Source organism: Paramisgurnus dabryanus, chromosome 20, assembly GCF_030506205.2.
Source record: "Paramisgurnus dabryanus chromosome 20, PD_genome_1.1, whole genome shotgun sequence".
NCBI lineage: Eukaryota > Metazoa > Chordata > Actinopteri > Cypriniformes > Cobitidae > Paramisgurnus > Paramisgurnus dabryanus.
Window position 1 is genome coordinate 6173216 of NC_133356.1, and position 12538 is coordinate 6185753.

Here is a 12538-nt window from a genome sequence, read left to right on the forward strand (position 1 = left end):
ACTTTTAACAACTTGTGTTGATACCTTTTATTTGTTTTAACACAAAATGACACATAATGTGTTAAAAAGCATAACACAAACAATGTGTAAAAAATGAACACATCCTCTTTTAGAGTGTAGACACACTTACACATGAAAAGCAGACACCCGGTCTCCGACATCTAAAGCCCTGTTAATGTGTTTTGTCTGCTTTAGGTGTATGTGTCTGTGTGACAGCTCTATGAAGAGATAATTCCTCTCTTAATCCACCTGCAGATATCGATGCTACACATTCCCACTCAAACACACAGACTCCTAAGTGTTGGCATGAGTCAGTGGTTTGGGTTTGCAAGAATGCATACGGACCACTTAAAACTCAGAATCTCGTCAATATTACACATCCTTTCCACCATCTTTGTGAAGCGTCATGTTTAGACATTACCATCTAATGTTTTAGATGCAGGTTAGCTGCTCTTTTCCCTACAGTTCAGTTTGAAGTCATTTAATAAAATGTTTTTAGTCAAGAGCAAGTGTGCACGATTGTCAGTGTTTGTATATACGGGCCGCAGTCATAACAAGGTGCTGGGGGGATTTACCCCCCTCTGGTTTTATATCACTACCTCTGATGAATCGTTTTTTTCTCCCGAGTAGGGACAAAATGTATCCCCCATTTGTAAAAACAAATGGCCATATAAACAGCCTAAAATAAACATAATTTAATATGAGTAAAAACGCTGCCACGCAATAGTGCACACAACAGTAAAATCAGGAATGGAGTATTACTGTCAGCTCTTTCGCTTCAGTGACAATAGCTGACAGCGCGTCTAGGTTATGTCATTATTCTTTTTTAATCCATGCCCAGATTTTACAAATGTTCAAGCACCAACACTCTATTTTAGCGCGAAAACCACACCAAATAATAAAACATACAAAAATTACAAACAGCATATCATCTTATTTTACAGGACCGTCACAAAACAAATAAATCTTACAACTGAGAATGTAACAGCAGAAACGACTGTTGTTAGTATAGGAACTCCCAGGATGCCACAGGAAAGCAAAAAGGAAGTTATGAGTACGGCATCAAAGCAAAAAACATTTTTTGTCTGACATCTTGTCTAAGTATGCATATGTTATTAGAAGAGTTTGGTTCCAAAACGCGATAAACGACATTTATAAATTCTTAATTTTATGCAAAATCCAATATCCGCCGTGTTATTCTGTCATCTTTTCTCCTTTTTTTCCCAAAACGCATTAAACGCCACTCCTACTTTTCTGCAGAATGCAATAAATCTGCTTAACAAATCACAGTGCACCATTCCACGCATTGTAAACAACAATGGTGGCGCGTTGAATACACAAAATCCTAGTTTTCCTCATCTTGTACTTTGTGATCAACAAACAAACAAAAACAAAATAATACTTTTGTTGGCATTGATAAACCTATGGTGGTTTTTTGTGACGGGAAAGAAACGTAAGCCATCAACATCTAATAATTTACGTGAGAGGCACTCAGGAGACGGAAAAAGGCCGGCTGTTGCTTGTTCTCCCGACAGCATCAAGCTTCTGCCATGCTAACACATTGACCCCAGAGGATCTTATGAAAAACGTTTCATTATTTTACGCGAAGCCAACGAAAATCGAGCAGGACCAAAACATTTTACAGCTGATGATCGCTGTGAAAAAAGTTCAGCAAAGACGTCCCAAGTATAACCGTAGCAATGTGTTCTTATAGATGGTTTCATCGTACGCACGCGATACACGTCTGGATCCGAACCTTACTTCCGGTTTCGTTTTTTTAATGGTCTGACTAGTTGCTAAACTGATCTCTTGAACAAATGCCTCGTCGAAAATAACAAATGTTTTGGTTTCCTAGGTAATCTATGTGTTGTTTTGTTTGCTTGTTATATAAATAAACTATGTTTAAAGAATTTGTTGTTATTTATTATTAGCGGAGTTTACCGGAAGTTACGTGCGGACCGCGACAGCGGCTTGTTTATGTTGTTACCGCTGAAACGGTCTATATGACAAAGTAATTGTTTTGGTTAATGCCATTAATGTTTATTTTTTTAATCAGTGTACACAACTAGTCAACTAAATGAATATAACATGGCAAAGATGAATGCACATTTATATATTTATTCAATAGATTTATAGCATTTTGAAAAAAACTTGGAAAAAAGAATCAGTTTTTATAATAAATCTTTTAAAATCAAATTATTGATTTGAATTTTTTATGTTTTTATAACCTAAAGATGCTATGTGAAAGTTTGTGACAGAAAATAGTGGTTTTCATTTTGTTGTCACTTTCTTTGTATATAAAACACGTTTTTACCAAAATTTGTCAAAATGGATTTATTGCGTTTTGGAATCAAACTCTTTATTTATTAGTATATTGATAGTATGTTGTGCATTGCATTTTGCATTTTTTTCTATTAAATAAAATAGAAATGCATTCTGTCGTGTAAAGTTCACGTTCTGCAATAGTTTTATTAACTGTAACAGAGGCCATGGCCTTAAGCCTCCTTGCTAGAGCACCCAACTCCCATTTCGGACATTTTTTATACATATTTTATTTAAACAGTTGCAAAAATAGCTTAATACACCAAATAATCATTATAAGCACGTATTTCATAATTTATTTTCATGAATAAAAACATTTTACCCCCCCCCCCTGTTTTTTACAAATCGCACCCAGGTCATAACCCACAACATATTTAAGTTTACAACACAACCCCGACCTCGCCGTGCAGCGGTTTAGTGGAAACTTCCGCTCTCTAAGTTTACCGGTACTGTGGTACTGATGTGTGAATGATCTCGTACTAGTAAAAAGATGTAATGCTGCGTGTGTAAATTGCATTTATTTATTTACTGGTAAAGTCATTTGGGTAAATTCATGCTAATTTGCTGAAACTACTATGTGAAAAAGGGTTGGGTCCCTTATATAGTACCTAAGCCATGTAAAGCTGTAACGAAACTAACATATGGTGTTGTAAAGATTTCATTGTGGGTGGGGCAGCACAGTACAATGCAACAGAAGTAAAAAGCAAGTGAAATTTATTTCAGCAACACACACACCCACATATACACACACACACACACACACATGGTGTATGAGAACTACTGGGTGGGTGGACGGGGTGTGAAATCTGCCTAAGCGACAGAGAACGAAAACGGAAAGATAAACAGCTACTAAAGTTTATGCCGTGTGTGTGTGTGTGCAAAGGTTTGGCTACATCGGTCAGGGCCACATTTTTGAAAATGCCCTTACACATACAGTGAAACATCTGGAAACTGACTTGTGTGAGTGCATTAAGCTGGTTCTCACTAGCAAAAGTCTCATAAAATTGTCAAATCGTGTTAATAAGCTAATAATGTCGACAGGTTTGTGTGAGGCATAGAGGACAGAAAATAGCAATGAAATCGAAGGAGGTCTGTAAGAAGCCCTGACTAATATAACTGTGTATTGTTGTTGTTTTGGCAGCAGACATCACATTTAGACCTGTACATATGTCTCAAAATGTATCCTCGCTCACTATCACACACATACTGACGTGGGAACCGAAATAGAGAGGACTTGCTAGATTCCAAACTGTAAGGTGTGAGGTGTCGTGTGGACCTAACGTCTGACTGATCCAAACACACACAAACCTGGTATCTGTGAGGTGCCGGTGGGGCTGTAATGTGTTTGGTGCGGGCGCGCGGTCCCATTGCCAGGGTTCATTCTCATCCGTTGAAAGCGTTCAATGTCCCCGAGACGATCGGAAAACTGTTTATGAGGATCGTCCGGCTTCACGCGATGACCTGCCGAAAGAGAGAGAATGCGATGGTTATTAGGATGACTTTAGTCTCTTATTTATAGTTGAATATTTTTGACACTAAAAAGTGATTTTGAAACCGATCTTTTGGGCTGTTTACTTGTTAGTGTGCATCAGACGTGACTCACACAGTGTTTGATGATCCACAGAGGAAATCACCAACAAAACCCTTACTATGTTTGTGTGTGTGGGGTGGGGTGGGGGGGTGTTATCACAGACAATAAGTTACCATCCCACTTCAATAGCCATTATAGACAAAAACACCATCACATGTGTGGTCTCTAATGGATGAGTTTAATGTGACTATCAGTGATGTGTGTGAGGAACATGTGAACATTTTGTGGTTTTTAATGTGGAGTAATGGCTGGATTTGAATATTTCATTCAGATATAGAAGGATACCAGACGCTGTGATATGGATTTTGTGTGTTCGTGCCCCCTCTTTCACCCAAGGGCAATACATCACTCTGCAATTTGTTCCCCCGGGGTAATATTTCTATTAGTTTATTGCTCCCTCCATTTGATGCCACCGTGTCTCTCTCCTGTTTGATTGAAATACTAAATAGTCATTTTTCTTTATGGTTTGTTTATGAAGCGTAAGATACACAAGCACACGGTCCCATAGGAAAGAAAACTCACAAATGAGATCTCATTAACGTCTTATTAATGTAATTTCTCCTAAACGGCAGTAATAAAGTGGAGATTAATATACACTTTTGATGACGTCTCAGGTTTTCAGCTCGTGTGTTTCCTGTAGTTTCAAAAAAGATCTCAAGATAGTCTCTAGATACCAGACTGAAATTAACCTTTGAAACATTTCTATGCTATCCGATTCCGTTATCTGTCTATAGCTAAAATATATCTTATAATAACGCTTACTGTATGCCAAACAGTGTCTTTCATATTTTATAGTAATTTGAAAAAACTGAGAATCACTTTGATGTATGGATGAACAAAAAACTTTTTATCGACATTTGTTTGTACTTCTATTACTTCTACGGTTTTCAATTTAAGTAGTGCCATTTCATTGTCTGACTTTTCAACCTGATCTCACATGATAAATTCTTATGTTGTATGGCTAATTCATACGAAAGGAATCGTACAAAAACTTATGATGAGTATTAGAAAAAAAAAACATAAGAAAACCCCACCCCTTACCCCAACGTCAAAGGGGAAAAGCAAATCATAGAAGAACCTACAAATGTAGGTGTACGAATCAATCTCGTAAAATCCATACGAATTGCCATGAGATTGTGTTGGATCTTTCCCTCCAGCTATGTTTCGGTTGGGAATGCATAACGATTAATCGCGATTAATCTATAGCAGAATAAACTTTTTTGTTTACATTATATATGTATGTGAACTGTGAATAATAACTTTGTATAGATAAATGCATGTATATAATTAAGAAATGTTTGCATGTGTATATATATTTGTATATTTATGTATGATTGATATTAGGGATGCACCGATACCACTTTTTTGGAATATGAGTACGAGTACTTGCATTTCAGTACTTACCGATACCGAGTATTTAATAAAAAAACATGATTTAAATTTACAGGTAACAGCTTTAGTCATATAATTTAACAAAAAAACAAAGGACTAGTTTTCCAGTTTGTTGTAAACTCTGCCTCTTTGGACAACACAAGAGGCATTAACCCCTTACACGCCGCTCAAACATAGACATTTCTCAAACCGTGGTATCGAATCCAGGTATCGGGGGACTTTTAACGAGTACTTTAGAAAATGTGGTATAGAGGCCGATACCAGTATCGGTATCGGTGCATCCCTAATTGATATTATATATAAATATAAATACTTAATATATAAATATATATTTTTTCTTAAAATGATACATATATGTGTCCATATTTACACACACACACATACATAATTATTATACACAGTTCACACAGATATACGATATAGACAAAAACTTTTAGTCTGCTATAGATTTATCACGATTAATCGTTATGCATCCCTAGTATAATGACTAGTATAATCTAACATGCAATCATAAATGTTTATTTTAATCATATGCAATAACTTTATACTCTTTTCTATAAGTTAATAATCTTTAATCACTTTGCGGTAAATTACTGCTTTTAAATGCAATTTAACAGTTACACATTCAAAACCTTTTTATTCAGGCACAAGCGTGGTCAGTCCCTCTCCCGTGTGTGGATGGTTGTAGGGTCAAACCCTACGTACAGTCACCCTGTCTGAATTATTATGGATGAATGAATATTTCATAGGTAAGGGGCACTTAGACAGGAATGTTGACGTTTTGTGAGAATGATATCATAACCACAGGACACACACATAGACACACTAATTACAGTGGATCTCTTTTTTGCGCACACATACACACATTGCGGTCTGGACGCACAAAACACAAGTGCAGTGGACAGTGGGTATCAAAAATATACACATATGCCCTCCAACCTCTTGGAGGTTACAGTAGTTAAGCTACAGTGAAGCTAACTTTATGATAAAGCAGTTCGCCACGTAACTTAAACTACTAAGCTGTTTTAGTGTCAACGGTTTATTTTCGACAACCATGCAGTACGTACAAATAGAGACGGCATCTATTTTGCATCATCCAGAGTAAAGATGGGACCATACGCTTCATTTTATTAGTTCATGCACTTTGAGGCCCACACTGCTCACTTCTCACGCTACAGATCAACTGACTGATACGCCCAGCTTCCTTCCTTTCACCTCTCCTTATTCTCTTTTTCTCAAACCACCAAAGAAAGAAACATATGTTCCCTTTCGGACGGACTGAACACAAGCTCTTTTAGCTCGACTGGACCGTGTGCATGTATGTTTGAGGAGGGCTGAAATTTGACAGTCGCCGTGGAGGACCAGACGTGTCACGGCGGGCACACTGTAAATATTTGTACTGGTGTCTATAAATGGGACTCGAAAGGCATTTGATAACATTGTAGAATTGATCTGCTGTTTTAGGCTCAGACGCAAGGCGTGCTTTACGGTTCGGAAAGGCCTGTGTGTTTAACTTGTAAAAGATAAGAGAATATTTCCCATTTATTTAGCTGTAAATGATTTGTACTGCTGCGATTGCGCTGTGAAGATGTTAAAAAATCCAGAGAATTCACAAAAAAAAAACATTTTTTTAATAACTTTGGTTAAATCAGGTGGTATAAAGATGTTAACATATATAAAAATAAATGGATGCACGTGATGCAGTACATTTAATCGTGATTAAGTAGCACTCTCTAAAAAATGCCCTATTATTAACCCACCCTTGGGTCAAAAAGGGACAAACTCAACCTGTTTGGTTAAATTAACCCAGAAAATGTGCAGATTCGACCCAATGCTAGTTACATTAATGCGCCTTTCATGTCAGTCCCAACACAGGCTGGGACAAATTTTTAAGTTCCCAGTTAAAAACCAGTTCCAGCACAAGAACCAGCACCATTCTGGTTCTTACTGCCACTGGTGAAGTTGACAGTTGGTGGGTGGGTGTGTATGTTCAGGTGTGGATGTGAGGCCTCAGACGAAAGTTTGCAGTAACGAGCACCGCAGACGTTTCTCCATCTGCTAAGAGCACCACACCTGTCTTCCTCTCGCTTTTACCATCATGCAGTTTCTCTTTCTTCCCTATCTATGAATGTCATAATGTCAGTCCAGTGTGTGACCAATCCCATCAGCCCATGACAGGAAGTGGTAGGGCTGGGCGAGTTTCGGTAATATATTGGTATGTTTTCCCGGTAAGATACGGGATAAGACAGTACCGTCTATAGGGTCTATATTTATGTTTTTTTGTTGTTGCGCATAGTGCTTAAAAATCAGTGCTGCAAAAAGTGAGCCATTAGTCATTACCACACTAAAATATGCTCGAGTACTATAGTCGTCTTGCTAGCTGAAAAGCATAATGAAATATGGGCTGAGCCATCACTGTTGTGCCCTTGAGCAAGACATTCAGGGTTTTTCCTGATATATTGTCCTTGTACTAAGTTCAAAGCTTCAGTCTGTGACTGTTTGTGTTATGTGAAAGTGGTAGAAACAGTCCCACTGGTTTTGGTCATGTGGTGGCAAATAAATCTAAATGTTGTATTTGATGCTGGTTTCATCTTTTGCATTGTTTTCTCATCTTCAGGGCAAGTTGTAGCAGGCGAGGTGTTCAATAGACCCTTCAATAGGTCATATGAAAGTGAGACACAACAGAAGGCCTGGGCTTATCTGCCACCTTTGTCATCTGTGTCTCCGTTTTTAACATCGCTATGCTTTTTGTTCTAGCTTTGTGTAGAAAAAAAGTGAAAAAGCAGAAAGGGTGTAACAGCGAACATGTGTGTTTGTGGCTTTTTGTGACTTCGTGAGTGAGATAAGTGTGTATGCATGTGTGTTAATATACACATTACTTGTCAAAGGTTTGGACACACCTCACCGAAAGTTTCTCATGATTTAAAAAACTTTAGTAGATAAAAATTCAATGAAGTAATAAATGTAATAATTTAATAGTTTACTGTAAAAAATGCAGCATGAAGTTTAAACAACTTTAAAATAAATTTTGTGAAAAGTTGACATAACTTAAATAAAAAAAATGTAAAGTTAAATTAACATAAAAATATATGTATTTGACAAAAATGCTGCTTTTTTACAGTGTAATGATTTAATAAATTGTGCGCATACATTTCTTTACAAAGCCAGCATGACTATTTTTTAAAAAGAAAAAGTTGGACTGGGATTTAAAGGACAAGCAGCTAACATGAAGTTGGTAAATGCCAAGAAAATATACAGAGAGTTTGTTGTGTTTGCAAATGATTGATCACTGCATAATTTCCATACTTTCATTTGTGTCATTTTATATAGTTTCAGTGACTGCACTATTATTCACAATTAGTAAAATACTGAAAGTAGAAAGTAGGTCTATGACTAAACTTTTAAGTGATGACATAGATGTTAGTGCTGTAGTAGTGTGCATGCACCTGCATCATGCGTGGTTTTTGGTTGACCTACTTGCAACATTGCAAATATATACCATAAGAAAAATGCATTTTTAAACACATATGTGTCTGATAGCGATGTCTAAAACATAGATGTCCTGAAATCTAAAGCCTATGGTTTACAGGAGGACACAGTAAAAGAGTGCTGCTATTAAAGAGGGTGATGAAATTCAAACGCAGCCAAAGTCTATCGCGAGGTGCTTAAAACATTTCTGAAAGGTTTATTTGAGATTATTCTGGACGACAGGGTGGAAATTAGCGAGGAAGTTATTAAAATTAAGTAGCTGAGGTTTGCTGATGAGAAGTGCATGAGGTGTCAAACAACTGGAAAAGACCCTCGGCTTTGAAGTGCAGCCGCCTACGTGTGTGACAGGGTTTGATGCAACGACATCTTGCAGGAGTGTGAGATCAGATACACATTTGTCTTGTATACCTCCCATGCAGATACGCACACACATACTGTATTTACATACTCATACACATTTAAAGAGAGGTTTTGTCTGATTTTGTGCAATTTTGCATGCAAAATAGAGTATTGCACATACACTCATATTTGCTGAATAAGAAACAAGCTGTTTCTGTGTTCTTGTTTTGTATTTAAAAATTGAAAATACGTTTATAATAATTGATCGTAATTGTGCATTTTATCAGATTTGTAAAGGGAAAAGTGAAGATATGTTTTCGAATTTAAAGACGAGCTCAATAAACTCAAGAAGAATTCGATTTCTTACAATAGAAACCCTTTAAAAACCTAACAACACTGAAAGAAAAAATCTTTCTCTCCTTTCTCTGTATTACTGGAAGCCATGGGCACATCTCACTTCTTCAATTAGGCTATTTGCAAAATTTTCCTCACTGTTAAAAACGGCAGAAAAATAAACAGATGATTCACTATAATGTTCCCGTAACACTCCTCCCTCCCTCTTCTCTCTCTCTCTTTTGCTCTCTCTCTCTCTCTCATTTTCCTACGAGGTCTCTGTCCGACTTTTATCATAGACTGTGAGTTGGGTTTATCTTGTGGCTTTATTAAATTAGTCTTTAAAGCTGCTAATGGGTTTGACTGGATGAGAGAATAAACAGGGATGTTCTCAAAGGTGGGCCTGTCCTCTCCCGCAGAGGAAAACAAACCTGGAACTGTTTGGGAAGAGCGTGCAGAAGTTGTGCAGACACCCTACGTTTCTCTTTTTGTCAAGTTAATCCCACAAAGAGAGCCTGGGACAATGGCCGAGAGGTGAAGTTAAATGAAAGGATAAAGTCATTGTTTATGTCCTTCAAGGCACTTTTTCTGTCGCTTTATGTACGTTAGAGAAGCAATACGCAGATCCAATGACTGAATCTGCACAGCACGCATGACTCTGTGTGTGTGCGCATTTTCAGTCTTATGAATCGTCTGTTCATTTCTCTTAAACGCATTCCTTTCATTTTGAGTCCAATATTGGCTCCATTCATACGTCGCGTCAGTAATGACGAAAGCTGCCTTGGTGACCGCTAGCCGTCAGCAATGTACACCAGCATTTCTTTGAAGAAACCTCCTCATGATGCGGTGCTAACAACATTAGCGTGATAATACCACCGTTACAATTCTGCAGAAAGCACGCACACACTTCCTCATAGGAAAGAAGAATAACAAATTGCATCTGTTTAATATTTCAGATGTTTTTCCTAGACAGCAGTGAGATTAAATGAGCAGCCAGCGAAGACATTTGCTTAAGTCTTCTGGTTGCCAGACGCCAGTACAGTAATTTCATGTTTTTCCTTCAGATTAATAACATCTATCCTTGTAAGCGGACATGTGCTGATGTCAGATTTACGATCTCGGAAATGTAAGAATCCATTACTGCAGCTTAGTTTTAGTAAAAGGTGTTTTTGGACTGGGCAGAAAGCTTTACGTGTTTCGTAGTACAATAATCTCTTTCAACCAAGAAGATTTAGATCCTTTTAAAGCAATGGTACTCTGCTATGTGTACCCAAAAGCTTTTTCTTAAAATGTATTTCATAGCATTCATATCTACGGGGCCAGCGTGCATTATTTACGGGATGGCACACCTGGCAGGTGTTCTATACACACAAACTCTAATGCATGCGTGTACACTCCTTTATTTACAGAAAACACACAGTGATATCTTTGGAAAAATAACACAGCAAATGATATTGTTAACCGATTTACATACCCACTATGAACTGTGTGCCAAAATGCAAATACAGCCGAACACAATGTTGTGTTTATGTGTATGCGTACGTGTGTGTTCGGTGTCTGTTCCGTCCATCAGGTTTAGGATGTCTCTTCCTGAATCACTGACCTTGTAACCTTGTCTTGTCTCTTCTCAACATGATATCAAACTTGGTGGCATTTGCAAAATTTCTAAATTTGCTGCTTGAAGTTTAAACAGATTCATTTATTATAATAGGAGCGATCTAGTTTGAGTTGCTTTTAAACTGTACTTTGTAAAAATGAAGGCATTATACTGCCCCCTGGCATCTCTAAAGTTCAAAACCAGCAGTTTTTGGATGAATGACGTACCTTTAACATTTGTATTTCAAAAAAGGTCTCTTAGATTGTAAAAATGTTTCTTTGAGGAACCAAAAGTGGTTCTTCTATGGCTTCACTGTCTTTATTTTTTAAGAGTGATACTACATTAGTTACAGACATGTTTGACTGATGTTTGACAGGCAGAGGGAGTCCTTATGTCCTTATTTTGAACAATGAATAATCTATCTATTGTCTTACCTTACCCTAGTGTTTTTTAATGCCACTTTGCTTATCCTATATGTAGGTAGTGTCATCTCATCTATCTTCACACTTTAGTCATCATTAGTCTTGTCTCTACGTCCTGTTTATCATTGTTGGATGCCTTTGCTGTTTATTTTTGTATGTTGTGCGTAGTTGTGTTTGTGCATGTGTGGGGTCTGTCCCGTCCATCAGGTTTATCAACTCCGTAGATAAACATTAATAAGGTATTATTCTATTGGCAGCAATATCAAAGTATTGCTTGCACGCCCACGCAATAATACACACTCACGCACATGCACACACACACACACACATGCATGCACACACACGCATACATAACCTTAGACAGCCCTTGCCTAGGGGGAGATGAGGGTGTGGTTTTTCATGTGAAATATGCCATCAACACAACATATCTGACAAAAGCTCGCATATACACATACAGTATACAAGCTAGATTAATGGCACAAATTTAACGCTGTAAATTTAGGACAACGAATGGTAGTTTTGTATTTTAGGCATGCATGATGTATGCATGTTATTATGTAAAAAAAAAATAATAATAAAATAAAAGCAAACTTCGAAGCTTTGTGGTTAGCAAGAATGTAAACTAGATCAAACAACTTCAACGCATTGTTAATTGTTATCCAAATAGAGAAGCTCTCATGTGTTGTTGCCTGTGTTCAATGTGGAATAATTTCACATGGTCAAAACCTAATGTGACCACACCTGTTACCACATACATAATCACACACATAATTTTACGTTGCATTGCATTTGAAGGCACCTGTATATTTTAGTGATAGTTAAGTGAGCATTGGCTACAGGTCAGCCACAGAACGGCTATTCGACCATTTATATACGCATGAACATCACTAAAGAGTCTTTACAAGCTAACACGACAAACAGTACAGTAGAGTACAGACGTAACTTTAGTATGAAAATGTATGTAGTGTATTATTAATGCCATAGAGCAAATAACATATGCATCATTCTGTATAAACAGTGTATATGCATGACTTCTTACGTTTATTTTTCCTT

General features: G+C 37.3%; 1 protein-coding gene across 4 annotated transcripts in view; it reads right to left on the reverse strand.

Annotated features, from left to right (window-relative positions):
• The window catches only part of runx3 (RUNX family transcription factor 3), a 71133-nt gene that overhangs the window by 23398 nt on the left and 35197 nt on the right, over positions 1-12538 (reverse strand). For 3 of the 4 annotated variants that reach the window (XM_065296132.2, XM_065296134.2, XM_065296133.1), the window contains one exon: positions 3631-3783. The exons of the other annotated variant lie outside the window; for it this stretch is intronic. In XM_065296132.2, coding sequence (XP_065152204.1) covers positions 3631-3783 — 153 coding nt within the window. The remainder of the gene's footprint in view (positions 1-3630; positions 3784-12538) is intronic. 4 annotated transcript variants of the gene reach the window in all.